The 27,419-nt window shown below is 56.0% G+C and overlaps 6 protein-coding genes across 6 annotated transcripts; 2 read left to right on the top strand and 4 right to left on the bottom strand.

Moving 5' to 3' along the window:
- Positions 1-61: 61 nt before the first annotated feature.
- EV422DRAFT_78410 (galactose-binding domain-like protein) lies at positions 62-1,238 on the bottom strand. Its single transcript, XM_053074390.1, has 3 exons — positions 815-1,238; positions 674-751; positions 62-598 (listed from the first exon to the last, which is right to left on the bottom strand). Exons 1-3 carry the CDS (start codon positions 1,081-1,083, stop codon positions 184-186), a joined length of 762 nt encoding a protein of 253 aa, XP_052924866.1. The 5' UTR covers positions 1,084-1,238; the 3' UTR covers positions 62-183.
- EV422DRAFT_78336 (uncharacterized protein) lies at positions 968-2,180 on the top strand. Its single transcript, XM_053074389.1, has 5 exons — positions 968-1,011; positions 1,074-1,363; positions 1,432-1,520; positions 1,635-1,873; positions 1,990-2,180. Exons 2-5 carry the CDS (start codon positions 1,264-1,266, stop codon positions 2,057-2,059), a joined length of 498 nt encoding a protein of 165 aa, XP_052924867.1. The 5' UTR covers positions 968-1,011; positions 1,074-1,263; the 3' UTR covers positions 2,060-2,180.
- Positions 2,181-3,505: 1,325 nt separating this feature from the next.
- Positions 3,506-4,418, bottom strand: EV422DRAFT_78415 (uncharacterized protein). Its single transcript, XM_053074391.1, has one exon. The coding sequence runs from the start codon at positions 4,178-4,180 to the stop codon at positions 3,587-3,589; it is 594 nt and encodes a 197-aa protein (XP_052924868.1). The 5' UTR covers positions 4,181-4,418; the 3' UTR covers positions 3,506-3,586.
- A 368-nt stretch (positions 4,419-4,786) lies between these two features.
- On the top strand, positions 4,787-6,309 carry EV422DRAFT_568040 (Alpha/Beta hydrolase protein; the record flags this gene model as incomplete). The annotated part of the gene is made up of 5 exons (XM_053072606.1): positions 4,787-4,921; positions 5,010-5,284; positions 5,363-5,453; positions 5,531-5,833; positions 5,911-6,309. The coding sequence occupies 5 exons, from the start codon at positions 4,787-4,789 to the stop codon at positions 6,307-6,309; spliced, it is 1,203 nt and encodes a 400-aa protein (XP_052924869.1).
- Positions 6,310-6,685: 376 nt separating this feature from the next.
- EV422DRAFT_531575 (uncharacterized protein) lies at positions 6,686-9,295 on the bottom strand. Its single transcript, XM_053070475.1, has 9 exons — positions 9,122-9,295; positions 8,903-9,057; positions 8,749-8,838; positions 8,381-8,690; positions 8,129-8,307; positions 7,885-8,055; positions 7,716-7,809; positions 7,551-7,633; positions 6,686-7,468 (listed from the first exon to the last, which is right to left on the bottom strand). Exons 2-9 carry the CDS (start codon positions 8,987-8,989, stop codon positions 6,806-6,808), a joined length of 1,677 nt encoding a protein of 558 aa, XP_052924870.1. The 5' UTR covers positions 8,990-9,057; positions 9,122-9,295; the 3' UTR covers positions 6,686-6,805.
- Positions 9,296-10,317: 1,022 nt separating this feature from the next.
- EV422DRAFT_620499 (uncharacterized protein) lies at positions 10,318-15,883 on the bottom strand. The gene is made up of 11 exons (XM_053074099.1): positions 15,628-15,883; positions 15,337-15,533; positions 15,016-15,269; positions 14,352-14,713; positions 13,161-14,268; positions 12,963-13,104; positions 12,724-12,854; positions 12,360-12,625; positions 12,042-12,283; positions 11,463-11,977; positions 10,318-11,357 (listed from the first exon to the last, which is right to left on the bottom strand). Exons 2-11 carry the CDS (start codon positions 15,470-15,472, stop codon positions 10,551-10,553), a joined length of 3,963 nt encoding a protein of 1,320 aa, XP_052924871.1. The 5' UTR covers positions 15,473-15,533; positions 15,628-15,883; the 3' UTR covers positions 10,318-10,550.
- Positions 15,884-27,419: the final 11,536 nt, after the last annotated feature.

Here is a 27,419-nt window from a genome sequence, read left to right on the forward strand (position 1 = left end):
TGAGACACAATGAGCCTGCGCGGCCGTGACTAAATCTTGATTCATCTTTTTCGAAGAGAGCTAGTCCACTGCCCGCGTCAAAGGAGAGGTAAGTCGGATCGTCCATGATCAAAGACTCCTTCCGGCCTGGGCGCATCGACAGAAAAGTCCTCATCATGGCAGATGAGAAGCAATCCAATCTTCCTACTGAATCATGCTCCCTGCAAAGTTGTCGGCTTTCGTCTTGTGATCTGCTGGGTTCGCCGCAAGCTTTGCAAGTGGATGGAGAGAGACGGAATCAAGACCAATGTCACTCAAATGTGGGAGTTGTTCAAACCTGCCATATCTTACCTCATAAACAGTGATGACCGGATCCTTCTTTATCACATCCCACTCGCCCTTTAGCCCAATGTAGAAGATCCTCGTCACCTCCGCGCCAAAGTTGGAAGGAAAGTACAACGTTAGATGCCTAACGTTCTGGAACTTCGTCATACGAGTCGGATATTCGGGGATCAAGGCAGCTGCAGTCGATGTGGTATCGCCGTGCACGAGCTCCCATTCTTGCGCGGGAGGAGTCGCTTCGGCTGTGTCAAAGTCGAGGTCTGCTCGGTTCACGTATCTACGAAGAATCGCAAGTATTTGAGTCAAACGGTACACCCGGGAAAGGGAACTCCGCAAAGACTGCATCACATACGCTTTCATAGACGCTGGCGCCTCTTCACCCGGCCCGCCTACCACTGCTATCGACTTTAACTTGATGTTCGCCGTAAACCTGTCCACCCCAACCGTAAGCCCTCTCACTTGACGTTGAAGTAACAGCAGCGGGCCCGCTCACGGTATATGCACAATCAACTGCTCATCGACATCACTCTCCACAAAGGTCGTCCTATCGTTTCGCTGGTCCCACGTCTTGAACACCTTCTTTATGGCGCCGTCGTCGCTTTCGTTCAGACAGGTGACGTTGTCCAGATCTACCTGTTGGTAGAGAGTGTACTCGCTGCCTCGGTCAGGGCCGTCGTGGTCGTGGTCGTGATCGTGATCGTGCCCATGGCCATGTCCTCCACCTCCGCGGTGGTCATGGTGCTCGTCGTGACAGTGAGACATGGTGTGGGGGTGTGGGGGTTCCTATTTGGGTTGTCGGATGCCGTCGTCCTCGCTTCGCAATCAGCTTCGCAATGCCGATTCCCCTATTGTCAGAAGGCCAAAACGGAACGACGCGTTCTGTCCCCAGCTTTTCCAAGGGAATTGACACACAGTGGTGCGAACCAGGAGAACGTGCAAGTAATGGCACAAGCATCCTCAACCGCCCGCCCACGTTCCGCTGCTCCTGGCGCTGGCGCCGAGCAGTATGGCGGTGCCGCTTCCTACGATGACCTCAAAGATGGTAGGCAATCTTGCCGCGTTCTTTCGTAAAAATGCTGCATACCTCGTACTCACTCATACACACCCCAGCCTTGAAAGAGAACCTGCAAACGACCGGAGTGCTGGCAGATCTGAGAGCACGTATCCGTGCATCCGTGTTTGACTCGCTGCAGGACTCGGTAGGCGTGGGCTGTCTGTTTTGGGCTTTATGGGAAGGGACGTACCGAAAGCTGTCGTGGCGGATCCAACATTTCATAACCCTTCCCACATCCTCTCCGACCTTCATCACTCAGGAAGCACCCAGACCTCCCGCCAACAGCCCACAAGCCGATCTCGTCAACGAGCTTATCCGGGAATACATGCGATACATGGGCTACCGGCACAGTCTCTCCGTGTTTGCCGCCGAAGCAGACCTGCCGCGCAGACCACCCAAACGTGAAGCCCTCGCTGATGAGTTGGGTTTAGAGCTGGGGCCGAAAAAGCCGTCAGAGGAGGGCGGGGGTGCTGAGGATAATGTGTATCCTGCCCATCTGTACGTTGGAATGTTTTTGTTTTTATCATCTCGCCCAGCGAGCGCGCTTCTGTGAAGACGTCTGCTAACTTTCCCATTTTTACCTCCATCCAATATATCATCTTTCCATCGAGAAGACCGCTGCTGTATGGCTTATCCCTCCGTCACGCTGTCAAAGATCCCGCCGCAAAGTCTATCAAGAGGTGACATTGGATATAGGGAGCGAAAACGGCGCAAGGACATCATGAGTGTCGGTGAATGGCGATTTTTGGTTGGACGACTGTCTATATGTACAGTATATGTGTACTTATTAGTTCGAGTGAGGAAGGGCTGTTCTGTCGTCGAGACCAAGAAAAAATCCCATTGCCGGCGAGCTTTCCGCCGTGGAGGGTTGAGATCGTCTGCTTGCTACGGCGAACAGCGAAAGCGTCGCAAGGCGGCATTCACCCTTACCCACCCCGTCTCCCTGACTGATATTTGTGAGAGACCACCTGGGTGAAAAAGAAAAGACACCATCCTGCCTCTGAGCCTCTCCACACGTTCACGACGCACGAGGGGCAGCCGTCCGGACTCCGACGATAGCAAAATACAACGTTCACCGCAGGGGGACACAGAACAAACGTTCTTGTGCTTCTCGAAAAGTTTATATCGAGCCTCTCTACCCGGGTTCCATCGGCTAGTAGATTACGAGAGATGACGTTGGCGTGTCCCGGAAACATTTAGAAAAAGTTGAAAGAAGAGATGGTGGTACAGTACCAGTCCCTATGAGTTGCATTTGTGCGCTGCGCTTGTTGTGCAAAGTTGCAAACTGCGCTCAAACGAGTCCGACCGTGACGGTCACTTCGGGTTGGCGTCGTTGGAGATAACTTTTTGTTGTGGATGAGGCGCCGCGGACGTCGGGGAAGAGGGCCTCACCGATCATTGATGTGACTGGCGTTGACTGGCAACTGACTCTCAGGTCGACGACACTCTCTTTCGGTGCGGGATGTCGGGATTTCTGCATCCGCTTTGCCAATCTTGCTCATAGTTGCATCACATTCCGCTCTCAGTCCCATGTTTGGTCAGTACATGTGCGATAGCATATACAATCGGCGGTAAGAGCCCAAAACGCTTGACAAGGTTCGACGGAGGCTTGCTGCCCGATGCAGCCACTCTTGACTTTCGCCTGTTGATGGACGGTAAACGCGATGCTTGCCCGCACTGCACAGCATGAGCCTCCTCTGAACCCGCAGGAGTTCCCTCCATTCTCTACGCCGACTACCATGTGCCGTCGGCGGGTTGGAAGACGGTTGCACATAGAGGGTTGGGTGAGCTGCGTGCGGGATGGCGGGCCGACCAAACCATCTGGGTTCGAAGTTTGAAAGTCACTGGGGAGGGCTGCGCGACGCGTTTGTGACAAGAGAGTGTTCCTTCCCCTTGCCCTTTGATCGCCTCAAAACCGAGGTTGCAACAGAACTGCCATCTGACATCTTCCCTGAAGTTCCCTCGTGGATGGAGATGTTATGTCGGTCCGACTCCGCGGTCCTCGTCATCTTCGTCGGTGGTTCCCACCTCTCGGTGGCTTTCACATAACACATTGGCCACTCATCAGATGGAGAGGGTGCACGAGGAAACTCCGAGGTGCTGGGACAAAGTACTGTGTGTATGCGAGCCCGTGGGAGATTCAAACCTCTCTAGATCGGCGCATGAACACAGATGCGACAAGACACCCGATCGCATTCACCCCTTCTTTGTTCAACCTCCCCCACAGCGTCTCGTTGAGGCGGCCATGTGCAAAATCTGCTTTCCTGACCCCTCGTGCTTTCTCCCGCTTGATCTAAGCCCGACGTCATCTTGGCGGATGGACATTTGGGCCAGAGACTCGACATGTCCTCCTCGGCATCGGACGAAAGAAAAGGTTACCGTCACCCTTTCCATAGGCCGTCTCGTCTTGCAGTAGAAGAAGGGATTTGTGCTGTTGGTGAAACGCACCTGACGTCGTCCCTTGCCTGTCGATGCAACATTCTTGCTTGCTTTGATCGAAGAAAGAGACTGAGATGTTGATTGCCCTGGTCGTGACCCACTGGGGAGCATCCTCCGCGGTGGATGAAAGTTTTGTCTCGCGATAGCCATCATCATCAGAGCTGGCAGCACAAGCCTCAAGAGCCTCTCCGCTCGCTCCAAGGGTTCGCTCTTCCACCGCCGCAGACAATGATATCCAACCCCCGTTGAAAATAATGCATCAGTGCAGGTTGCGCTCCACAAGGCCAGCACATTTTTTCTCTTCTCCAATCCTCTCAAGCATGACCTCACGGCGTGCGACGGTGCGGCCCGCCGGTCCATCCCCATCGGAAATCTCGGACGACCCTACCCGATAACCTTCTCCAATGCCCCATAGAGCACATGAGCTACAGAGGATAGCATCTTTGCCCTCCACAAGCGCACAACCGCCGCCTGTCACGCATCGGGATGTAGACGAAAAGAATCAAAAAAAGCATCTGTCGTGATGCATCATCAAGCCTTCTTGCATCTCGTATGCTCGTTCTGATGCATCGCTGCGACTGCCTCACCTCCCATCCAAGTTTATGCACAACACAAACGGATCAAAGCACGAGCGCTCGCTACTCCATGACCTGCGATGACTATCGTAGGTGAGACCCACCTGATGCGAGGCGGCTTGGCGGATTCTCGCGATGAGCAAGGGGGAGAGTGAACGGATGCGAGAGGTGCTTGTGCGTGCGAAGGAGCAAGGGGCAAATGTCATCTCTGCAACCCCTCTAGGATCATTGGCTTTTCCTATAAAAGGGCACGGGCCCACGCCATCCCTCCTCTCAACTTCACCACATTCCTCCATCGCATCGAGTTAGTCCTCTTCCGGCATCTGAAAAGCAGCTGGTTTGCTTCAGCCTCCGCGCCATCCCTTATCGTCCAAGTAGAGCTCCTGTCCCTGCAGCCATGCACATTGCTAGCTTCACCACTGGCGTCGCCGCCGTGGCCCTTTGCCTCCTGTCAACGGTGACTGCCGCACCTGCGAGAAACTCGCTGACCGACGCGGAGATCCAGCAGCAGCGTTTGCAGTTTTTGAGCCAGGTAAGTCACTAAGATGCGGCGAGCATACTTACGATGTCTTTCGCGGACGATCAGAACCTCATTCTAACACCGCATCAATCTCCAACAGAATTATAACACGACCGCGAACAGCGCCATGATCAGAAACCTGGACTCCGCCGCTATCGCCAACGTGCAAAAAGCGCTTGCTCAGAAGCCCTCTTCGTTCACCGGCAACGGCGCCGCCCCGAACCCGGCGAGCTGGAGCCCCACGGTGACGACAGTCAACGGATTCAGCAAAAACCTCCTCACGGACCCGTACGCTGATGCTGCCGATGCGACTGAGATTAGCAGATACCAGCTGTATGCTGGTGCTGCTTACTGCTTTAAGTGGCATCTAAACTAGTACGTGACATGTATTGCGGCAATGTTAACTTTTGAGCTTCCGATTGACCAGCTGCGCTCTCGTCTCCCCCCTATCAGCAAGTGGAACTGCAACGAGCGCTGCACGAACGACCTGACGAAAGGCACGACCCTGGTGGACCACTTCTACAAAGACTCCACTACTGGCTACGTAAGAAAGCCTTTCACAACTTCTTGTAGCGAGCCATGTTGAGCGCATAATAACCCCACCCGCAAAACCGAAAACAGGTCGCCTACAACGACGCTCAAAAAACCATCATCATCTCCTTCCGCGGCACTTTGTTCCCGCTCAACTTCTTCCGCGACCTCCAGCTCTACACGGAGAAGCTGACCATCGGCGTTAACGGCGCCGGTTGGGGTACTGCTGCCCCGGCCGCCGCACGCGTCCACAGCGGATTCCAGACGACGTACGAGGTTGCACAGGCTCGTGTGCGTTCTACCGTTTCTAGCATCTTGGCCCAGCCTGCAAGGAGTCAGTACAAGATTGTCGTGACCGGTCATTCGTTGGGAGGAGCTGTTGCTGTTCTTGCGGTGAGTAACATTACTCAATTGGCACCTCCAGCCCGCACGGAGGGTCCATCCGGTTCTCATGCTATGTTCCATTCCAGGCCCTGGATCTCCTCGACTTTGTCACCCCCTCCCTCAACAACCGCATCGAGCTCTACACCTACGGCGAGCCCCGCGTCGGCAACTCCGTCTTTGCCCGCTGGGTCGACTCTCTACCCATCAAGATCCGCCGTGTGACCGCCCTCCACGACCTCATTTCCACCGTCCCCCGCCGTGAATGGGGCACCCTCGACTACCAGCACCACAATGCCGAGTACTACATCGACGGCGATAAGAAGGCCCGCAACTGTGTCGAGCCGGCAGACGGTGGTGAACCTTCGGGATGTCTGAATGGAGAGGGATGGCCGATCGCTAAGGACGTCGTTAGCATCTTGACACCCGCATGGATCTTCTGGCACTTGAACAGCTACGGTGGTGCTGTCTTCGGACCCTGGTGCTGAGTCTCGCTCCTCTCGAATTTCTTTTCACGAACCAAGTTTTAGCATACCTTAGTAATATCCTTGCAGACTTCCAGCCTGTAGATACTGTTTCTTCTCTCTCTGATACGCCTGATACACCGCCTTACTAGTTACATTGTAGACATGTTTGTACATAAAAGCTGGACTGTAAATGTAGAAACAAATGGTCTCACAACCCCTGTGCAAAAGCAAACATGTGGGAAGAGCATACACATAACCTTGATAGTGTGAGTGGTAAACATTTACTTTTGTTTTTCTATGGGCTTAGATAGTCTGACGGCCATCCATAACGGACGGAACGGTATAGAGGTCGCCCAGGACTGGAAAAGAATTAACAGGATGCCGTCAATGCTGTCAAAATACATTGACAGGAAAGTGGTCGTCGCGAGCGTTTGCACCCAGAAGCTCGAAGAAACTTACGCAAAATGGTATATAATACATAAAGGAAAACACGGCGCCCATTATGGGATCAATGGAATCATCCTCCAACTTGGATCTCGGTGCCCTCAATACCCAGCGACGGCTCATTGATGCGTTGGCTAAACCCGTCGCCGGGGACGACACTTTCCGCATAATGTCTCTGCAGATACCTCTCCATGGCAGGAAGCTGGGCAAAATGCTTTCTCGCCGCATAATGCTTCTGCACCACCTTCCTCACAAACTCCTCCGAATACTGCTCGCTGGGCGCGGCCGCCCGGTCATGCGTCGCCGCCTCCGCCTTCGTCAACAAAATGCAGTTCCACGGCGACAACTCCACCCTCGGATCCCATCTTGTCAGCACCAGCGACTCCAACTGGCGGCTTCCACTCACTGCGCTCTGCCGGTTCCAAATCTTCTCCACCAGGAACCGCGTGTCGCTCTCCTGCAGCAGCGACAAGGCGTTGTAGTGCGCGTCCAGCGGAACACCCGTCTTTGCCCGCTTCTGAAACTCCTGCAGCCGGATGAGCTTGAGCAGGTCGGAGTACACTGAATCGTCTTTGCGTGTTGTGGCGAGGTTTTCGTCTGCTGTGCAGCCTTTGCATTTGCCGAGGTGCGTGAGCGTCGTGGAGAGATAAAACTCGGTTGAGGGGAGGTAGCGGGTGCAGCTGCGGCAGTAGTAGACTGCTTGATCGCGTTTCCAGGACTGGCCCGCATCGGGGAACTGTTGGAGTGATGTCAGAATCCTTTAGCCTCTGTAAAATCCCGCCTCTGTGCGATTCCCTCTGACGTCCTCTTCAGCTAACCTTTTGATAAGAAATAGCCTCCGGATTGAACTCGGGCGTTTGAATAAACTGCAAGAACAGGTTGCTGATGCGTTTTCGCAAGCCTTTTTGTAGTATAAAAAGTTATTCCGCGCACATTGGAAATTGGTTTGAGATTTGCCTCAGTGGGGCAGTCAAACGCCGTACCTTCCATACTCTTCGCATGCCGTCCTCGACTTACTAAATCCCCTTCGCGATCAATCAACTCAACTATCTCACGCGTGAGGTTGCAGTCGAATTCCTGTTAATGAAGATATCAGCGTCCTTCTTTGATTCCACTCCGCGAGCTGCGTCAATAGGACCAAAACTCACGTACCTTAACCGTGTACTTGACATGCAGCAAGATCTGAAGCCGCTCATCCACAGAGATCAACGGAACATTGAGTGCATGGTACAGGTCCTTGAGCTCCCGGGCTCGGATTGTGCTGGGCGTGTCGACGGCTACTGGACCGAGCTTCTTGACCGTCCATTTTTTCGGGGATGACATCTGCGGTATGGACGACATCGTCAGCAATCACGACTCCGCCCACACTTACAGACCATGGAGGGGAGTAACATACGCAATCCAGTAACCGCACAATCCTCCGCTCTTTGTTCTCTTCACTAGCAGCGATCTGTAACCGATCGATCTTCTGAATCAGCGCGGCTTCTTGGTCAAGCAAGTCCGCCAGCGCCGCGAGTCGCGCGGGCTCTGAGTAGTTCGCCGCGTTGATTTTGGAGGTCTCTTGTTGTCTCCATGCTACAGTGCAAGAATATCCAAATCAGACACAGTTAAGCCCCCGTCGGCCCAATTGACTCAGACAACCACTCACTCTCCAACCCCGAATACAACACATCGAAATCCTTCCCCGTCCGCGGATGCACCCGACTCTCCAACTCTTTCCTCCGCTTCTTCTCAGCCAAATCACGCCGTCTCGCCTCCTTCTCCAGCAACGCGCGCGTTCGGTCGTCCCGCTCTCTACGCAGATGCCGGACCCGGCGAATGGCGTTGAGTCGCCGCACCCAGCATTGGATGCGGACGATGTTGGTGTGGATGAAGTGCTCGTGCGCTTCCGAGGTTGTGTACCGGCCCGGGTGCAGGATAGTGTCTGTGGCGGTGGTGACGTAGACGCCGCGCTTGGTCTGTAGGGGGTGGACGGTGAGTGGGTGACATGCGAGACGGGGAGGGTGTTCAACTTACCATTTGAGTACCGGACTCGCGGGTGGACTGCACCTTACGGTTCTTCAGGTCTTTTGTTTGCGTCTCTCGTGAGAACCTCAACGGCGCCAGCTGCGACGCAAAGCGAATTTCAGGAAACGAAGCAATGCGAATGCAAGTGAGGTTGCCCACTCACACTCTGTTTGATTTCCTGCGCGGTAGGCGTCTGCGTCTCCGCATGAAAGTACTCCACCGCCGTGCGTCGATCGCGGTGCCCGCCCATATACCGTTTCCGATGCCATTCGTCCAGGCGTGAGCGCAGACCCGTCGCTCGGAACAGGAGCTCTTCCGCTAGATTCAGGAGGTATTAGCAACCCCAACTACAAACACAACGTTATTCGTGTGAAGTACGTACGGGGGAGCGGTTCGTCGGCAGCCGGCGGCACATCTTCTAATGTTGGTGGTCCCACAACATCCGGATCTTGAGTCACATTCTCCTCAGCTCCTTGTGCCAAGCCCGCACTTTCTTCCCCAACAACCGGCCCCACCCCCTCACCGGCAGCACCCTCACCCACTCTGCTCTCATCCCCAACCACCCCACTCCCCACCTCCCCCTCCTCCACCGGCGCAAACTCCGGTATCATCCCATCCTCCGCCGTCGCCACCTTAACCACCGCCCCTTCCACCACCACCCTTTCCAGCGCATTTGTCCCTTCATCCGCAGCACCCCCCGTCCCATCATCGACGCCAGCTGGCTCGCTGACACTTACAGGCACGACGGGCGTTCCCACGATATCCCCACGGCCGCTTATTTCCTCCGCCTGTCGCGTCGCCACCGTATCCCCACCCCTAGACTCAGCCGTTGACGGCTGCGTCCCCTCTTCACTCCCAGCAGTGGGCTGCCGGCTACTCTCATCCCCCGCCGCCCGCGATACCGAGCCCCCCGCGTCCGCAACCACTGCAGTGTCCAGATTGTCAGCCCCGGACTCTGCCGTCCCCTCCCTACTCGTCTCCGCGTCACCGCTGTCCCGTACATTATTCTCGGCGCTATCCACCCCACTCGCAGGTCCGGCCAGCGTATCAACCACACCGCCCCCATCTGCAGTCCCCGGTGGACTGCCGACGCTGTCCTCCAGCGGCGACGTATCTACCCGTGCACTCCCGACGGCTGCACCCTCTGGAGGATCGGTCGTATCAGCATGAGCCTCGGCGGCGGGAGTGGCGGGATCCGGCTCGGTCGCGGTTTGCGCGGTCTCCGTCGGTTCCGGGGTGGTTGATTCTGGATCGGCTGACATTTTCTGCCAACGGAACGGTTGTAGCGCAAGAGTGGGTTGTGGGTGGGGGATGTGAGGGTGTGGAACTCAGGATGAAGAATTCGGAATTGTTGAATTGACGGGATTCAACAGCTGCCCTCTCGATTACGTAAACACTGTTTTTCCCATTCCCCCTTTTTCTTGGAACAGAACATTTTAACTTTTTCTGGACAGAAACATCAGGACATCTCAGAAACGCATGGGAAAGCAGGATGGTTGTGTCAGGTAAGTAATTCCCAGGAATTACAAAAATGAAAGCGAAAACGCAAGTCGTACCATCCTGTCGGGCAACAGAAACTCCAACATGTATCAGAACCCGTATGATTTGACCCTTTATATACGATGCGGCATGCAGTATAGAATGTGCAGAAAACAGTGTTGGGGAGGGATATGTAAAAAAAATAAGGAGGGGTGTTGCCGTCACCGGTGGGGATGTCCGGACGGAATACACAGCCGCATTGGGCATGTCCACGCCAGGTAGCAGAGGGGGCTTTTGCCGACCAGCGGCATCTCACAAATCCCATCCCCGCCTCACGCATCCAAATCCGGCATCCTCGCCAAACACTCCAACCCCCTCACAAAACACACGCGCTGCTCCCTCACCGCCTCCCACACCGCCTCGCGCGCAACCTCCGCGCGATCCCGGCGTACATGACACCTGCTCAAACTCCTCCACGCCATCCACGTCCACGCCGCAGAGGCCCCGCCATACCAGCTGCCCTGCCCCATCTTCCCGCCGCCGCCGCCGCGCGCCTTGGAGGATTTACAGGCCCGCTCGAGGTAGTGGGCCGCGATGCCGACTTCGTTTTTGAGCAGGTAGAGGATGCCGAGGTGCACGCGGGTGGGGAGGTGGTCGTCGTCGAGGTCGGCGACGCGGGAGAAGGTTTCGAGGAGGGTGTCGAGCGTTAGCGGGTCGCTGTCGGGGGTGGGTGGGGGTGGTGGGGGGTGGTCGAAGGGTTCGGAGTGGGCGGTGGGGGTAAGGCCGTTGATGAAGATTGGGGGGTTGGCTGGTGGTGGTTGTGTTGATGAAGTGGGTGCAGATGAGGGCGATGGTGACGGTGATGGTAACGAGGTGCCGTTGGGTATAGACGGTGCAGCTCTCGTGGACCCGGCTTTGTCGCCCGATCCAGCGGCAGCCGCCAAGCGTTCCTCCTCGAGCGTCGTCAAACTCATCTGCGACGGACTCGGTCTCAGCCCGCCATTATCGACGGTGCGTTTCCACGCCTTCATCTGCCGCTCGGCTTCGGCGGCCGCGGTGGCGCTGACGTACCGCGGGAATGGCGGGGGCGGTAGTGGCCTATTCAGTTGGTTGAATTGGGACTGCCGTATCAGTGCGCACTGAGGAAAAACAAACAAGCGCAAAACTGCCGTTCAGAAAACTTTCCAACACATCTGCTTTCGCGCAATGACCATTTTCCCAAATCACGAAAAAAAAAAGCTCACCTCAAACGCCACATCCGCGACAACCCTCTTCACATTAACCCCCACCGCCCCCCACTTCTCAATCTCCCTCCCCACCTCCCCCTCCCCTTCCCGCTCCTCCTTCCCCCTCCTCCTTCCCAGATGCATCCTCGCACTCAACATCCTCCTAAACCGTCCATGCTCCTTCAACGTCCTCCGCATCCCGACTCCCTCAGCCTGATAAATCCGTGACGGCAACCGTCGTAACATAACATCCATCTGCGCCATCGTCGCCGCCAACTTCTCAGCCTCGCGGACGGCGGCGAGTGCCTCGGTGAACCGGTCGAGGCCGCGGTAGAGTCCCGCGGCGGTGAGCCAGATGCAGATGAAGAGGTCGTGGACGCGGAAGCGGTAGATGTCGTTGGGGGAGAGGATGAAGGAGGAGGCGGTGGTGACGGCGGAGGTGGCGGATGCTTTGGAAGCTTTGGAGAGTTTGTCTTTTTTGGTGGATCGGCGGGAGGAGGCGCCGGAGCGGCCAGAGCGGATGCTTTGGAGACCTGCACGGAATGTGTGAGTATACACCCGGAACACAGCCACAAACCCCCTCCCCATCCCCCTTACCATTGATATTCCCATTAACAGCGGGAACCTGCAAATGCCCCGGCACCGCCGACGCAGACGGGGGCACAGACCCCTGGGGGGCATGCTCATACTCCTTGCTGACCCTAACATCCACATCCACATCAAGAGTATCCACCGACCCCAACAGCCGTCGCGCGAGATGCAAGGTCTCCCGCACCAGTTTAAGCCCGTGCTGGAGCCCGTGGCGGTGTGATTCCAATACGATTTGCGTGAGTTTGAGACTAATCATCATACGTGTCGGCCGGTGATTAATTACGAGTTTTATCATCCATAGAATGCTTTCCGGCGGGAACTCACTTGATCAACTCCTCCTTGCTCACCGCATGCCCCTGGCCCTCATGTCCCCTCCCCGCCTGGTCCGGTTTCAAGAACAGCGCGCCATCCGATTCCTTGACCGGACTCTCGACATGCTCCAAACACGCGTGCACGCCCTCATTGCACGCTTTGATGGCGCGCGTGTAGTCCTTGTCCGCGGCCAGGAGGAGGGCGAGGAGGTTGTAGGAGGGCGCGTGGGTGGGGTTGAGGGTGAGGGCGGTGCGGGTGTGGGTTATTGCGAGGGTAATCTGCAGATTGGGGTATAGGGTGAGTATGCGCTCCGGCTCCCCCGTTACCAAAGGTGCTTTGCTTTTTCGCTGTTCGCCCCTGCTTTCCTCATACTCACCTCACCAGCTTCTGCAAGCTGCAATCCGCGCTGGTACATCCCCTCCCACGCTTTCGGGTTCAATTCGGTAGCCTTTTCGGTCGCTGTCAGGGCCCGTTTGCGAATATCCCGGCGTTCCTGGATGTCGCGTACTGCGTAAAAACAAAACCGTATCAATACGCCGGGCTTTCCAAATTGCTTGATTCTCCTATTTTGCGCGTGCTGAAGGGTCCCCTCCCACAAGGGCAAAGTCCACACACCTTCTTGAGCAAGCTCCCCATACGTAACCCCAAGATACCGGTACGCCAGATGCTTCAACTCCGGCAACTCAGGCCCACACGACCGGCCATGCTTCTCCACTAACCGGACCGCGCGTTCGGCGTATCCTACCGCCCGTCGCAACTAAAGAATTCCAAAAGCAATAGCAATAGTTAGAGATTCCCGCCCATTCGAAATACCATCCATTCCCCTCCCCAGAAACAAGGAAAGGAATCTGCTTCCAAACATGCCTTATCCTCCTGCCCCTCAACATTATGCGACAACATCCGAACCCCCGCAAACAACACGCCGAGGACATCCACCAACCGCTCGCCGCCAATCGTCTCGATCCCCATCTCGTTCTCTTCCAGGCGGGACGAATGGAGCAAGTTGCCGTTGGTCGTCGATGGTGGCGGTGTCGTCGACCTCGCAGGGCCAGACACTCCATTTTCCACAGGCGCTGGAGCGCTGGACTCCGCCGCTGTCGTCGGCGTGCGAGCCCCGTTCTCCACGGGCGTAGGTGGGGTGACACGCACACCCGGTTCCTCAGGGTGATCCATCAGCACCCTCGTAACAGCAGTCACTCGCGTCGTAGAAGGTGGTTCGGCGCCCATGTGGTTCATCTCGCTGAGTGTTTTGATCAGAGGTGAGAGCTCCGCGAGTGATTCCCGGGGCGTGGACCCGTCCTCGCGGTTCTTGCGGTGTTGTTTCAGGGAGGCTTTGTACTGCTTATCCCAGTAGAAAACGTATGATTCGAGCGCGGCTTCGCCCTCGATTTTCTCGTCGGCGGGCATGTTGTCGCCGAAGAGGTTGACGAGGGAGGTAAAGGTGTGTGACATGTACCGCAGCACGCGCATGGATTGGAAGGTGTGTTTGGTGCCCCTGTACAGACTCTCGATGAGGCGGTAGTGTCTGTCTGCCGTGTCGCCCAGAGACTCGTCGTGCATCGTGTAGGTCTCGACGAACACGTGCCAGTCGTAGCATTCCTCGACGCGTTGGTGGCGTTCGATTTCGAGGGGTTTGACGTCCTCGCCGCGGGGGAAGGGGAGGACGGTTGTTAGCAGGCGTTCGTAGATCATGAGCATTTGGCGCATTTCGGCCCGGACTTCGGAGGGGATGGTGGATGGGACGCGGCGTTGGGGTACGCCGGCGAGGAGGAGAGGCGGACCGGAGTTGATGGGAACCTTTGCTAGTAATCGGAGGTAGATTCCCAGCACTGCCACTTTCGCCAGTGGTTGGAAGGTGTCGGGGGTGTTGAGAAGTAGCCGCATGTATCTCCGACAACTTGCGAGCGAGTCGTCGAGATGTCTGCCGCCACGGATAGGGTTGAGCCCCAGAGAGAAGAGAGAAGAGACAAACACGCTGTTCGCAGGCGCAAAGGGTAGACTCACCCCAATTTGGCAGCCAGCAGCGCGTGAAAGTGATGCGAGATCTCAAACCACCGCTGCCACTGATCTGCATCCGGCTGGTACGTATACCGCGGTCTCCTCGGCACCGGAGCCTTCGTTTGTTCATGCTTTACATAGAACGTCATGGCTCGTTTCGCAAGTTGTAGTGCGCCGTTGTCGTCACCGGATAAGTGCAGAGCCATTGCTTTCACGGTGAGTCCCGCCAGTAGCATGACTTTTGTATAAGCCTCTGTGTCCAGTGGGGCTGTTTCCGCTTCTGCAAAGTCAAACCACCGCAGCTTCTGCACTGCCTCTGCCGCCTGTCCGCAATGTACATCCAGCCACGCGATCAGTGTATATGCTTGCTACAAGGGAAAGAAATGATCGGTTGGTGGATTGGATGATGAACAACATCCTGCTCGCTCCGCTCGCGACAAGGATAGAAGGCGCGATATCTATGAATGACCGTTTGCTATCGCTCACAGCTGAAGACAGGGGCTCGCTTCGCTCGCCTACAAACCGAGTCGTTCGCTGTCTGTCACAGTTATTGCGCCTGCGGCGCGGAACGAACCCACTTCGCTCGTACTTCGCTGGCGCTGGGTATTACAGTGGGCTCGCTTCGCTCGCACTCGCTCCGCTCGCACTCGCTCCGCTCACGAAAGCCTACCTGCTTTTCAAAAACAGCAACATAACTCGCCCCCGCCAACGTCCCCTTCGCCGCCTCATCCGCCTTATCGGCCGCGAGTTGCAAATAATTGACAGCACCATGCGCGGCCTTCCTCGCCGGTTCCCTCCTATCCTCGGGAAACAAATTGACAATGAACTGATTCCCCAACCCATTATCGGCGTGCACGTCGTGGGTAAAGAAAGAGCGGAGGGTTTGGTTGAGGAGCGATTCGCCTACTACTAGGTTTTCGAAGCCTAAGGAGAGATAACTGTTAGAAGATGAGATTTGCGAACGGGGTCGGAAAGACGGTGGACCCCATACTGCTCCCAGCCTGATGATATTTCGCGCATTTCCGTTTCGTGCGTTGTTCTGCGAGTGGCCATTGCCCCTTCCATCTGTACGCGTTGATATCTGCTTGGGCGGAAACGAATTTGGGCGGGATGGCTGTTGGAGCCATGGTTGGCTGGCTGGGCTGAAAAAAACGGCTTAGGTGTGGGTGTGGAATGGGTCCAGAGAGACTACGCAGCGGGCGCGGAGGAGTGAGTTCAGTTGGAACAAGCTGTGCGAGTCATCGGCGTGTTGAAGGGTTTTGAAACCTCAGTGATGACTTACCGGTTTCCGGCAGCGGAGATGCGGGAGCGCTACTGGGACGTGCAGGAGGGCTTACTGGAGGCGAGTAACAGGCGAAGCGAAGAAGGTTTATTGCTCGCTTGATGCCCTCCTTGCGGGGTGGGAATAGTGTCGTGAGTGGTGACGCCCAGCACGATTCCGAGGTTCTCAGCGGCCATAGCACAGGACTATAGTAGTAGCGGGCGGCCTTTCTCAAGTCTCTCATGCCGCCGGGAATGAGCTATGAGAGTGACACGCGCTCGGCAACCGGCTGCGCCACCTGGGGGGAACACGCGTACGATTGCACCCCATAGCTCCCCATAGGCCCATAGTAACTGTATGAGGGCTAAAAATGCCAATCAGGGAGTGGCTCACCTTTTTTCTTACCCTTGGGCATTTCCACCGTGCGGGCAAAACTCGAAGCGCAGCAGTTGTAGCCGGTGATCGGTGGGCAAAAACGAGAGAGCCGGCTAGAAGTAGCCGGATTTCCCCTGGGGTTGCCCCCAGAGGGTAAACTTCCCGCCCTCTTGTGTCACAGGGGGTTGATCCCCCTTTTGTGCTTATAAATAGCCGCAACCAAGCCAGTCCGGCACTTCCACCGTTTCGGCAGCTATTTTGGACCCCAGGGTTGCATACGTAGGGGAGTTTGAATCTCAATGAACCCTTTCAACTCGCCGTACGTGTTATGGACGACGCGTCCATACCATGCGCTTACCTCATGACAGCATCCCAACAGTCAGTCAATGTCAATTCCCTGTCAAAACCTGACATCTGCCAAACCTCGCAGCCGCACGCAGCCGCGCTACCCCACACCTGCCACTGCCTTCATTTCTCCACGCAGCCGCACGTAGCCACACCTCCCAACACTCGGCGCTTACAAACCCTTCTCCATACTTCCCCACGTACCCGCCCACAGCCTCAGCGTAGCCACCCCATCCCCAGTCTTCTGTTTCTATGCTTCCCCACCCTTGGCGCTTCTCTTGGCTTCCCTCTCATTCCGTACCCTTCTGCTTCCCCACGCTTCCCCAGCCTTCCCAGAAAAACATAAATAGCCGCCTCCCCTGAGCTCCCCACTTCCTGATCCCCCAGCAGATCAACACCAGTTCTTCCTAGTCTTGTTCTAGTTCTTGTTTCGGTCTGAATACTATTACCTGTCAACAACCTGCACCACAAGTCGCCTCTATTTCCGTCGGTTCCGCCCATTCATAACAGTTTGATCTGCTCAACAACCCCCAGCCGCTGTACCTCCACGCCAAATCACCATGTCCGACGCCCTTCCCCTCACGGCCGAAGCCTGGCAAGCCATGTGCAATGCGATTGACGAACTTCGAGCGCAGAATACCACCCTACAAGCCGAACTAGCGCAAACCCAGACCACTGCCCCTTCCACCCACGCCCCCGAACCCAAAATCAGTCTCCCAGACAAATTTGATGGCACCCGAAGCAAGTTCCGTGGGTTCCTCAACCAGATCCGGCTCATGTTCGCCCTCCAACCCAGGCGCTACCCCAACGATCAGACCAAGATACGAACTATTGGCACCTACCTCACTGGCACCGCCCAGGCCTGGCTGGCGCCCCTTGTCGAACAAGACCATCATTCCCTTACGAACCTGGATGATTTCATCCAGCAAATGCAAGCAGTCTTTGGAGACAGCGACAGGATCCGCACGTCCGAAAACAAGCTCCAGAACCTTCGACAAACCCGTGCAGCAACAGAGTATGTAGCTGAATTCCGACAGCTGCAATGCGATGTGTCGTGGAATGACCAGGCATTGATTGCCACCTTCCGTCGCGGCCTCAAAGAAGACGTCAAGGACTTAATGCTCACGATGCCCCCTACCGCCTCAATCGACACTGTGATGGAACAGGCCATCCAATGTGACAACCGATTGTTTGAGCGCCGTCTAGAGCGAAGCAGGAACCGACAGCCATATGTGCCAGTTACCACTAGCCCCACCCTCATGAGCCCCGACAACCGCCCAGACGACCCTATGATCATTGACGCTGCTCGTCCGCGAGGACCCCTCACACCGCTAGAGCGCCAACACCGCATCACAAACAAACTTTGCCTCTACTGTGGTAAACCCGGCCACATAGCCAAACTCTGCCCGAACAAGATACGCACGGCGAATGTCGCGGTTAAGGAACCTGCACCCATCCAGGATTTTGCCCAAGTCCAGCTGCAGTAAAGGCCGAGCAGCTGGGCAACACCTGTCCTGGGCCTTCTCACCACGCAAGTACTGCCAAGGGAGAAGCCACAAAACCTTGCTCCGATCCTGGCATCTCCAGCAACACCCTTCTCCTGACCACCAACAATGTCAATCTCCTATCTGAGATACCCTCACCCATGCGGACTTTGGGCCCATCCTCACCATTCGAGTACCCTGTTACCCTGCAGATATCGGCCCAGCGAGCTCCAGTTCAGCTTTCAGCACTACTCGACACCGGTGCGATGTCGTGCTTCATCGACGAAAGGTATGCCCGCAAGCACCGCATCCCACTTGTCAAGAAGGAGGACCCCATTGCGCTTGAACTGGTTGACGGACGTCCCAGCCATGCGGGCTCCATTACCCATCACACCCAACCTTTGGGCATGTGGGTCAACGACCATTTTGAGGAGGTGGTATTCCATGTGACATGTTCCCCGCATGCGCCAATCATCCTGGGGCTTCCCTGGTTTGAGCTCCATGATGTGGAGCTACATTGGAAGACTCGCACTCTTTGCGTCCGCTGCCATTGCGGTTTTGGACAATACGCCTCCTGGGATGCCCCGCCAACAGAACCTAGCCCGAAGCCCTCAAGAACCCCTGAACCTCTGATCCGTATCCATCAAGACGAGATTTCAGTCTCCCTAGCCCAGACACCCAACACACTGGACCCAGCACCCACACTGATCCACGTATCGTTTATCAGCGCCCCAGCTTTCCGTGTGGCGGCAAGGCATGACCAGGCATTCATTGCCTACGCCAATCCGACCAAGTCAGATTCCCAAGCCCTGGCGACCACTCCTCCAAAAGATCCGAAGGCCATCATTCCTGAAGAATACCAAGATTTTGCAGACGTCTTCGCCAAGAAGAACGCGGATACCCTCCCAGAGCACCGACCCTACGACTGTCCCATCGACTTAGAAGAGGGCAAACAGCCACAGTTCGGCCCGATCTATAGTCTCAGCGAGCCTGAAATGCAGGCACTCTGTGACTACCTTGAAGAGAACCTAGCTAAGGGGTTCATCAAGCACTCCAAGTCTCCCGCCAGTGCCCCAGTCCCCTTTGTCAAGAAAAAGGACGGTTCCCTCCGTCTGTGCGTCGACTATCGTGGACTCAACAATATCACCATCAAGAATCGCTATCCCTTGCCCTTGATTAACAGCATCATGGATCGTCTTCGAGGGGCACGCCGGCTCACCAAGATTGACCTCCGGGGAGCCTACAACCTTCTTCGGATCCGGCCAGGGGATGAATGGAAGACAGCGTTCCGATGTCGCTACGGCTTATTCGAGTATAATGTCATGCCGTTTGGGCTCACCAATGCCCCTGGAGTATTCCAACACCTCATGAACGACATATTCCGTGACATTCTCGACGTTTTTGTTGTGGTCTACCTTGACGACATTCTGATCTTCTCAAAAAACCCAGAAGACCACCCCAACCACGTCCGAGAGGTGCTCTCACGACTCCGCCAGCACGGGCTGTATGCGAAACCGGAAAAATGCGAATTCAACCGTGACTCTGTTGAGTTCCTGGGGTTTATCATCTCCCAGAAGGGCATTTCCATGGACCCAAAGAAGACGGCTGCCATTACCGAATGGGAACCCCCAACGAATGTCAAAGGCATCCAGCGCTTCCTTGGTTTTGCCAACTTCTACCGGCGATTCATCAAAGGGTACTCTGCGATCGTTGCACCCCTGACCACGCTCACTCGCAAAGACTTGCCATTCAAATGGACCCACGCTGCACACCTAGCTTTTGAAACCCTCAAGAAAGCCTTCACCTCCGCACCTATCCTGACTCACCCCGACCCTGACAAGCCCTTCATTGTCGAATCCGATGCCTCCGACTTTGCCCTTGGCGCCGTCCTCCTTCAACCCGATGACACAGATCAACTCCACCCCGTGGCCTTTCACTCCCGCAAATTTACTCCTGAGGAAATCAACTATGAGATCTACGACAAGGAACTCCTGGCTATCCAAGACTCATTTGCTCAATGGCGACACCACCTCATTGGTGCCCGCCACAAGGTCATCGTTTACTGTGACCACAAGAACCTCCAGTACTTCATGACTACCCGTACCCTCAACCGCCGCCAATCCCGCTGGTCAATCTTCTTTGCTGATTTCGACTTTGTCATCACATACCGCCCTGGTACCCAGCAACACCAAGCTGACGCCCTCTCTCGTCGCTCTGAATACGAGCTAAGGGAGGGGGAAGAAGCATTCCGCTCCCAGGAAACCACGATCCTCACCCCTGACCATCTCCGCCTGGCCGCCACTTATCTGACCCCACTGGACTCCTCGCTCCTTGACCAAATCAAAGCTGCCCTGGCATCCGATGTGTTTGCGCAAACCATCCGGCGACAGCTTAGGGCCCCCATTGCCCAGCAATCTCAAGAAGACCAAGAACGGATAAAGCGATTCTCCGAGGAAAATGGGGTTCTGCTGTACGACAACCTTGTCTACGTCCCCACCAACAAGCTCCGTGCTGAGATCTGCCGGGACATGCATGACACGCGTTTGGCAGGACACTACGGCATGTCAAAGACCCTGGAGCTCATCTCACGCAACTACTGGTGGCCTAGCCAGTGGCGTTTTGTCAAGTCCTACATCAGGTCCTGCGACGTATGTGCTCAAGCCAAGACCAGCAGACACAAGCCCTACGGTCTCCTCCAACCCCTGCAGGTCCCTGACCGCCCCTGGGGGTCAATTTCCATGGACTTCATCACGGATCTACCCGCCAGTGATGGGGTTGATTCTGTGCTCGTTGTCATCTGCCGGTTCACCAAGATGGCGCACTTTGTACCGTGCAGGAAAACTGCCACCGCTGAATCAACTGCAGATCTGATCTGGCACCATGTCATCCGGCTCCACGGACTCCCCGACGATATTGTATCTGACCGTGGCCCACAGTTCAACTCCCACTTCTGGAAACGTCTCTTCGCTCTCCTGGGAACCAAGGTCAACCTCTCATCGGCGTTCCATCCCCAGAGCGATGGACAAACCGAGCAGACCAATCAGATTCTTGAGCAATACCTTCGCTGCTTTTGCAACTATCAACAAGATAACTGGAAGGAACTCTTGTCTTCTGCTGAGTTCTCTTACAATAACACCATCCACTCCGCCACCCAGACAACCCCCGTCTACGCCAACTATGGGTTCCATCCTCGATTCAGTCTGGCTTCCGCCACCACAACCGAATCCCTTAATCCTGCAGCCGAAGCTCGTGCCAACCATCTCAAGGAAATCCATGAACAGCTTGCCACTGAGCTCAAGGAGGCCCAAGGACGCATGAAGCGCTTTGCCGATGCTAAGAGGGCACCTGGCCCAGACATGAAACCCGGGGACAGTGTCTGGCTCTTACAGCGGAATCTCAAGACTCTCCGACCTTCCCAGAAACTTGATCACCGTAAGATTGGCCCCTTCACAATCACGGAGAAGATCAACTCGGTCACATATCGCCTCAAGCTTCCCCCATCCTACAAAATTCACAACGTCTTCCATGTCTCCCTTCTTGAACCACGTTTCACCATTCCGGAGCGAACTGAGCCAGAACCCACCCCACCAGAAGAAGTCGAAGGACAGGTGGAATGGATTGTGGAAGACATTCTTGACTCCCGTATTCGACGCACGCACCTTCAGTACCTCATCAAGTGGCAGGGTTGGCCAAGCTCAGAGAACACATGGGAGCCAGTGGAACACCTTGCCCGATGTCAAGAGCTTGTTGCCCAGTTCCACCAAAAGTACCCCGACAAACCCCGACCAAAGCCTGCCAACATCAAAACAACATCCGGACGCCGTGGCTAAAGGAGGGGGTGATGTTATGGACGACGCGTCCATACCATGCGCTTACCTCATGACAGCATCCCAACAGTCAGTCAATGTCAATTCCCTGTCAAAACCTGACATCTGCCAAACCTCACAGCCGCACGCAGCCGCGCTACCCCACACCTGCCACTGCCTTCATTTCTCCACGCAGCCGCACGTAGCCACACCTCCCAACACTCGGCGCTTACAAACCCTTCTCCATACTTCCCCACGTACCCGCCCACAGCCTCAGCGTAGCCACCCCATCCCCAGTCTTCTGTTTCTATGCTTCCCCACCCTTGGCGCTTCTCTTGGCTTCCCTCTCATTCCGTACCCTTCTGCTTCCCCACGCTTCCCCAGCCTTCCCAGAAAAACATAAATAGCCGCCTCCCCTGAGCTCCCCACTTCCTGATCCCCCAGCAGATCAACACCAGTTCTTCCTAGTCTTGTTCTAGTTCTTGTTTCGGTCTGAATACTATTACCTGTCAACAACCTGCACCACAAGTCGCCTCTATTTCCGTCGGCTCCGCCCATTCATAACAGTACGCTGGCTATGGCGGTGCACCTGGGTTCCCATCGGGTCCGTATAGCGTCCCCAGTACTCCGCATAGACCGTCCTCCTTGGGCCACCTCTTGCGCACCACTCCACTCGCTCTTGCACCCCTCCGGAACACAGAGACCCCACCTGTCGGGCAGGATACGCCGGACTGTATAGCCAACCACATCGCCTCGGTGCTTGAGGATACACTGGAGTTGGAGGATACACTGGAGTTGGGAGATCCCCCTTCTCGCAACATCTTTTCGAACCAGGAAGCGCTTTCCACCCAGGAAGCGCTTCTGGAGATTGGGGCCACCCAGAAGGCAAGGGTTCAGAACCCCGGGGTGGCCACGCAGAAGAGTGCAAAACCGGGACCGAAAAAATGCAAAACCAACTTCTCCTTGGCCCAAGACGTTGCCCTGACACGGGCTTGGATTCACACCTCTGAAAACCCCGTCCTGGGTACGGGACAAAGGAAGTCCTACTTCTGGGCCCAGGTCGCCGAGAAATTCAATCAGAGTTGCATGGAAAACGGGTGGGAGCCACGCACAACTGACTCGGTTGAAACCCGCTGGCACAAGCAGATACAGAAGGACTGTCAGGCCTGGGCGGGGCTATACGCCCAGGGGAAGTCACAACAGAAGAGCGGTTGGGCTGAGGCCGATTACTGCGAATTCGCCAACAGTAGTTGGAAAAATCTTCACAACGGAAGCGCCTTTCGATTCCCGGACTGTATGAAGATACTTGAGCTCTCTCCCCGTTGGAGCCGCGGGGGAGAGGATGGTACCCCTGGGTCCGCCTCCCAGGGGTCCACCATAGGCACCCCAACACCGGAATTTAAGGGGAATAAGCGGATGTCAGATGGAGACCCCAGGCCATTGGGCCAGGAACGCGCAAAGGAATTGGCCCGCGCCGGGGCCCGTGAAAGCGAAGAAGCAAAGCTCTTCAAGAGACATCTGGAAATGAAGGAACTTGGTATGAAGGTCAACCATATGAGGGAGAAGCGCAAGGAGGCTCTACAAGCAAGCAAGCTCAAGCGCGCGGCTCAGATCGACGCCTGGCTGGAGAAATCTTTATGCTACTCGGATTGGGTCGGTGAAGAGCTTTGCGAACTGGCGGGATCCGATTACGAGAGTGAAGAAGATGAAGTGAAGAGGCGCGTGTATTCAACCCGCGGGGGTAGCGTCCCCGCGGGCAGGAACACGGCCAAAGCTGTTATGGACGTCGCGCCCATACCATAAGCTTACCTACTGACAGCCGCCAATGTCAACCGCCAAATGTCAAACGCCAATGTCAGTGTCAATGTCAGTGTCAATGTCAGTGTCAATGCCACTCCCCCTCTCTCCTCTCATTTCGCCAATCCTCTTGCAATATCGCCACTCCTCCTCTCTCCTCTCATTTCGCCAATCCCCCCTCAGCTTCTCCACACCCCCACTGCTTCCCCATAGCCAGCAGCTGTAGCAATGCTCTCTACGCTCGCCACGCACGCTCTAGGAGCATAGCTGGCGCCCCCCAGTCCCCTCTTGTTGTTGTTGTTCTCTGATCTGCTGGGTTGCCTATCTATAAATAGCCGGCCTCTCTTCGTCCATTCCCTTCCTCCCCAGCAGATCAACACCAGTTCTTCTCATCTCCTGTTCTAGTCCTTGTTTCTTGTTTTGCCAATACAATCTCTTGTCGCCTATCACACTCGCCCTGTCTTCTCTACTTCGCTTCCACCCCGTCGTCGAGATCATAACAGTTTGATCTGCTCCAACACTGCGAAGTTCAGAACCTGTCCAGCCCTGCGTCCGACAAACCTTTTTCGCCATGTCCCGACCCGAATCCGTACCTTTCACCGCCAAGCAATGGAACGATATGTGCCAAGCCATCGCCGCCTTGCAAAGCCAAAACGCCAACTTGCAGGCCAACCTAGCGCAAGCCCAAGCCGATGCACAAGCTGCCCAGAGCATCGCCGCCCAGGTTCAAGCCGATACGTACGCCCGTCCCCAAGTCGCCAACCCTGCTCTGGAGCCAAGAATCAGCTTGCCCGAGAAGTTTGATGGTACCCGCAGCAAATTCCGTGGGTGGTTGAACAACATCCGGTTGATGTTTGCTCTCCAGCCCGACCGCTACCCCAGCAACATCATCAAGATCCAAACTATTGGCACCTACCTCACCGGCACTGCGCAAGCCTGGATGGCGCCCCTAGTCGAACGCCAAGATCACAGCCTTCAGGACTTCAATAGTTTTATCAGTCAGATGCAATCGGTCTTCGGAGACAGCGACAGGGTCCGCACCTCTGAAAACAAGCTCCAGAACCTTCGCCAAACCCGTGCAGCAACCGAGTACGTCGCTGAGTTCCGCCAGCTACAATGCGATGTCTCCTGGAACGACCAGGCCCTGATTGCTACCTTCCGCCGTGGCCTCAAAGAAGACGTCAAAGACCTGATGCTCACAATGCCCCCTGCGGCCACCATTGATGTGGTGATGGAGCAGGCTATCCAGTGCGATAACCGGCTGTTTGAGCGCCGCCTGGAGCGAAACAGAAGCCGCCAGACCTTCCCGGTTCCCCACACCTCGTTTACTACTACCACCACTGTCGACCACAGCGAGCCTATGCAGATTGACGCCGCTCGTCCCCGCGGCCCTCTGAGCCCTCAGGAACGCCAACGCCGCATTTCCAACAACCTCTGCCTTTACTGCGGTGGCGCGGGGCACATTGCAAAAGTCTGCCCCGTCAAGAACAAGACCACCACCCGTGCCGCCAACGTCGACATCAAAGAACCCTCCACCGAACAGGGTTTTCCCAAAGTCCAGCCGCAGTAAAGCCCCAGCGACTGGACAACACACACCGCCCCGGGCCTCCTAACCTCGCAGCTCCTGCAACGGGAGAGGCCACCCCCCTGGTTCCCGACTCCGTTATAGCCGACACAACCCTCCTAGCCGCTGCCCATGTCGAAAACTCCGAAATTAACCCCCGCGCCATGCTTGCGCTGGGTCCCGTCGAACCCTTCAACTACCCCGTTACCATCATGGTATCATCCAGCCGCGCCCCGATACCTACCTCAGCCATGATCGACAACGGTGCCCTGTCCTGCTTCATCGACAGAGACTTTGCCCGCAAACACCGCATCGCCCTAGTCCCGCATCAGCGTCCACTGACGATCGAACTCGTTGACGGTCAACCCAGCTCTGCTGGGCCAATCACCCATCACACCCAACCAGTAGGCATGTGGGTCGACGACCACTTCGAAGAACTCGTCTTCCATGTCACCAAATCACCCCATGCTCCAATCCTCCTTGGTCTCCCCTGGCTCCGCCTCCACGACATTAACCTTGACTTCAAGAACCTTTCGGTCGGTTTCCGTTGCGACTGTCAGTACCATGAATTCGCGAATTGGGACAACTCTCCAGCACCCCCGAGCCCAGCACCCGCCAGAACCCCCGAGCCCTTGATCCGCATCCCCCAGGATGAAGTCCCCGTCGACGAAACATGGTCGATTCCAGTACCCAAGGTATCTCGCTCCAGCACCCCAGAACCGGCTCCCACGCCGCTCCGAGTCTCGTTCATCTCCGCCCCAGCCTTCCGGGTCGCAGCAAGGCATGACCAGGTCTTTGTCGCCTACGCCAACCCTGCGAAACCCGATCTCCCGGCCTCGCCTAGCCCCAGTAACCCCCCGACACCCGAGAAAGACATCAAAGACTTCCTGCCCCCCGAAGTATCAAGACTTCGCCGACGTTTTCAAAAAGAGAAATGCTGACACTCTCCCCGAGCACCGGCCCTACGACTGTCCAATCGATCTGGAAGAAGGCAAGCAGCCACCTTTCGGCCCGATCTACAGCCTCAGCGAACCAGAAATGAAGGCACTCTGCGAATACCTCGAAGAAAACCTCGCCAAAGGATTCATCAAACCCTCAAAGTCCCCTGCCGGTGCGCCAGTCTTATTCGTGAAGAAAAAGGACGGTTCTCTCCGCCTCTGCGTCGATTATCGAGGCCTGAACAGCATCACGGTGAAGAATCGCTACCCCCTGCCCCTGATCAACGGTATCATGGATCGTTTGCGCGGCGCCCGCCGTCTCACCAAGATCGACCTCCTGCGGCGCTTATAACCTCTTACGCATGCGCCCGGGCGATGAATGGAAGACCAGCCTTCCGCTGCCGCTACGGCCTATTCGAATACAATGTCATGCCCTTGGACTCAGCAATGCTCCTGGCGTCTTCCAGTACCTGATGAACGACATCTTCTGCGACATTCTCGATGTGTTTGTTGTCGTCTACCTCGACGATATCCTGATATTCTCCAAGAACCCCGAAGATCACCCCAAACATGTCCGCGAAGTCTTGTCCCGCCTCCGACAGCATGGGTTGTACGCCAAACCAGAGAAGTGCGAATTCAACCGCGAATCCGTTGAGTTCCTAGGCTTCATCATCTCCGAGAAAGGCATCCAGATGGACCCCAAGAAGATCGCTGCCATCACGGATTGGGAACCTCCCAAGACTGTCAAAGGCGTCCAGCGGTTCCTCGGCTTTGCCAACTTCTATCGCCGATTCATCCAAGGTTATTCCAAGATCGCTACCCCGCTCACAGCCCTGACCCGGAAAGACATCCCGTACGCCTGGACACCCGCCGCAAACACCGCCTTCGAGAACCTGAAGAAAGCATTCACCACCGCCCCCATCCTTGCTCACCCTGACCCAGAGAAGCCCTTCGTCGTCGAAACTGACGCCTCCGACTTCGCTCTTGGCGCAGTTCTCCTCCAACCTGACCAGGACAATCAGCTCCACCCCGTGGCCTTCCACTCTCGCAAATTCACGGCCGAAGAGATCAACTACGAGATCTACGACAAGGAACTTCTGGCCATCCAAGACTCCTTTGCCCAGTGGCGACACCATCTCATTGGCGCCCGTCACAAGATCACCGTTTACTCCGACCATAAAAACCTTCAGTACTTCATGACCACCCGCACCCTGAACCGCCGCCAAGCCCGCTGGTCGATATTCTTCTCGGATTTTGACTTTGTCATTACCTATCGCCCCGGTTCCCAGCAGCACCAAGCCGATGCCCTCTCCCGACGCTCCGAACATGAGCTAAAAAAGGGGGAAGAAGCGTTCCGCTCCCAGGCAACCACAATTTTGACTCCCGAACGCCTTCGACTCGCCGCGGCCTACCTCACACCCATGGATACCACGCTGCTTGACAAGATTAAGGCCGCCCAGGCCTCTGATCCCCTCGCTAAGACCATTCGCAAAAAGCTCAAGAT

The sequence above is a fragment of the Fimicolochytrium jonesii genome (genome assembly GCF_025526975.1).
Source record: "Fimicolochytrium jonesii strain JEL569 chromosome Unknown EV422scaffold_14, whole genome shotgun sequence".
Classification (NCBI taxonomy): domain Eukaryota; kingdom Fungi; phylum Chytridiomycota; class Chytridiomycetes; order Spizellomycetales; family Powellomycetaceae; genus Fimicolochytrium; species Fimicolochytrium jonesii.

Excerpts from the sequence above, each read along its gene's own strand:
- EV422DRAFT_620499 (XM_053074099.1), bottom strand. The coding sequence starts at position 15,472 with ATGGCTCCAACAGCCATCCCGCCCAAATTCGTTTCCGCCCAAGCAGAT. Across the intron at positions 15,270-15,336 it reads ATATCATCAGGCTGGGAGCA|GCTTCGAAAACCTAGTAGTA; the intron begins GTATGGGGTCCA and ends ATCTCTCCTTAG. Across the intron at positions 11,978-12,041 it reads TGTTAATGGGAATATCAATG|GTCTCCAAAGCATCCGCTCT; the intron begins GTAAGGGGGATG and ends CATTCCGTGCAG.
- EV422DRAFT_531575 (XM_053070475.1), bottom strand. The coding sequence starts at position 8,989 with ATGGGCGGGCACCGCGATCGACGCACGGCGGTGGAGTACTTTCATGCG. Across the intron at positions 8,691-8,748 it reads GCGAGTCCGGTACTCAAATG|ACCAAGCGCGGCGTCTACGT; the intron begins GTAAGTTGAACA and ends CACCCCCTACAG. Across the intron at positions 8,308-8,380 it reads GTTGTATTCGGGGTTGGAGA|CATGGAGACAACAAGAGACC; the intron begins GTGAGTGGTTGT and ends CTTGCACTGTAG.
- EV422DRAFT_78336 (XM_053074389.1), top strand. The coding sequence starts at position 1,264 with ATGGCACAAGCATCCTCAACCGCCCGCCCACGTTCCGCTGCTCCTGGC. Across the intron at positions 1,364-1,431 it reads CTACGATGACCTCAAAGATG|CCTTGAAAGAGAACCTGCAA; the intron begins GTAGGCAATCTT and ends TACACACCCCAG. Across the intron at positions 1,521-1,634 it reads TTGACTCGCTGCAGGACTCG|GAAGCACCCAGACCTCCCGC; the intron begins GTAGGCGTGGGC and ends TTCATCACTCAG.
- EV422DRAFT_78410 (XM_053074390.1), bottom strand. The coding sequence starts at position 1,083 with ATGTCTCACTGTCACGACGAGCACCATGACCACCGCGGAGGTGGAGGA. Across the intron at positions 752-814 it reads CAGTTGATTGTGCATATACC|GTTTACGGCGAACATCAAGT; the intron begins GTGAGCGGGCCC and ends TGGGGTGGACAG. Across the intron at positions 599-673 it reads GCGCCAGCGTCTATGAAAGC|ATACGTGAACCGAGCAGACC; the intron begins GTATGTGATGCA and ends GATTCTTCGTAG.
- EV422DRAFT_78415 (XM_053074391.1), bottom strand. The coding sequence starts at position 4,180 with ATGGGGATGGACCGGCGGGCCGCACCGTCGCACGCCGTGAGGTCATGC.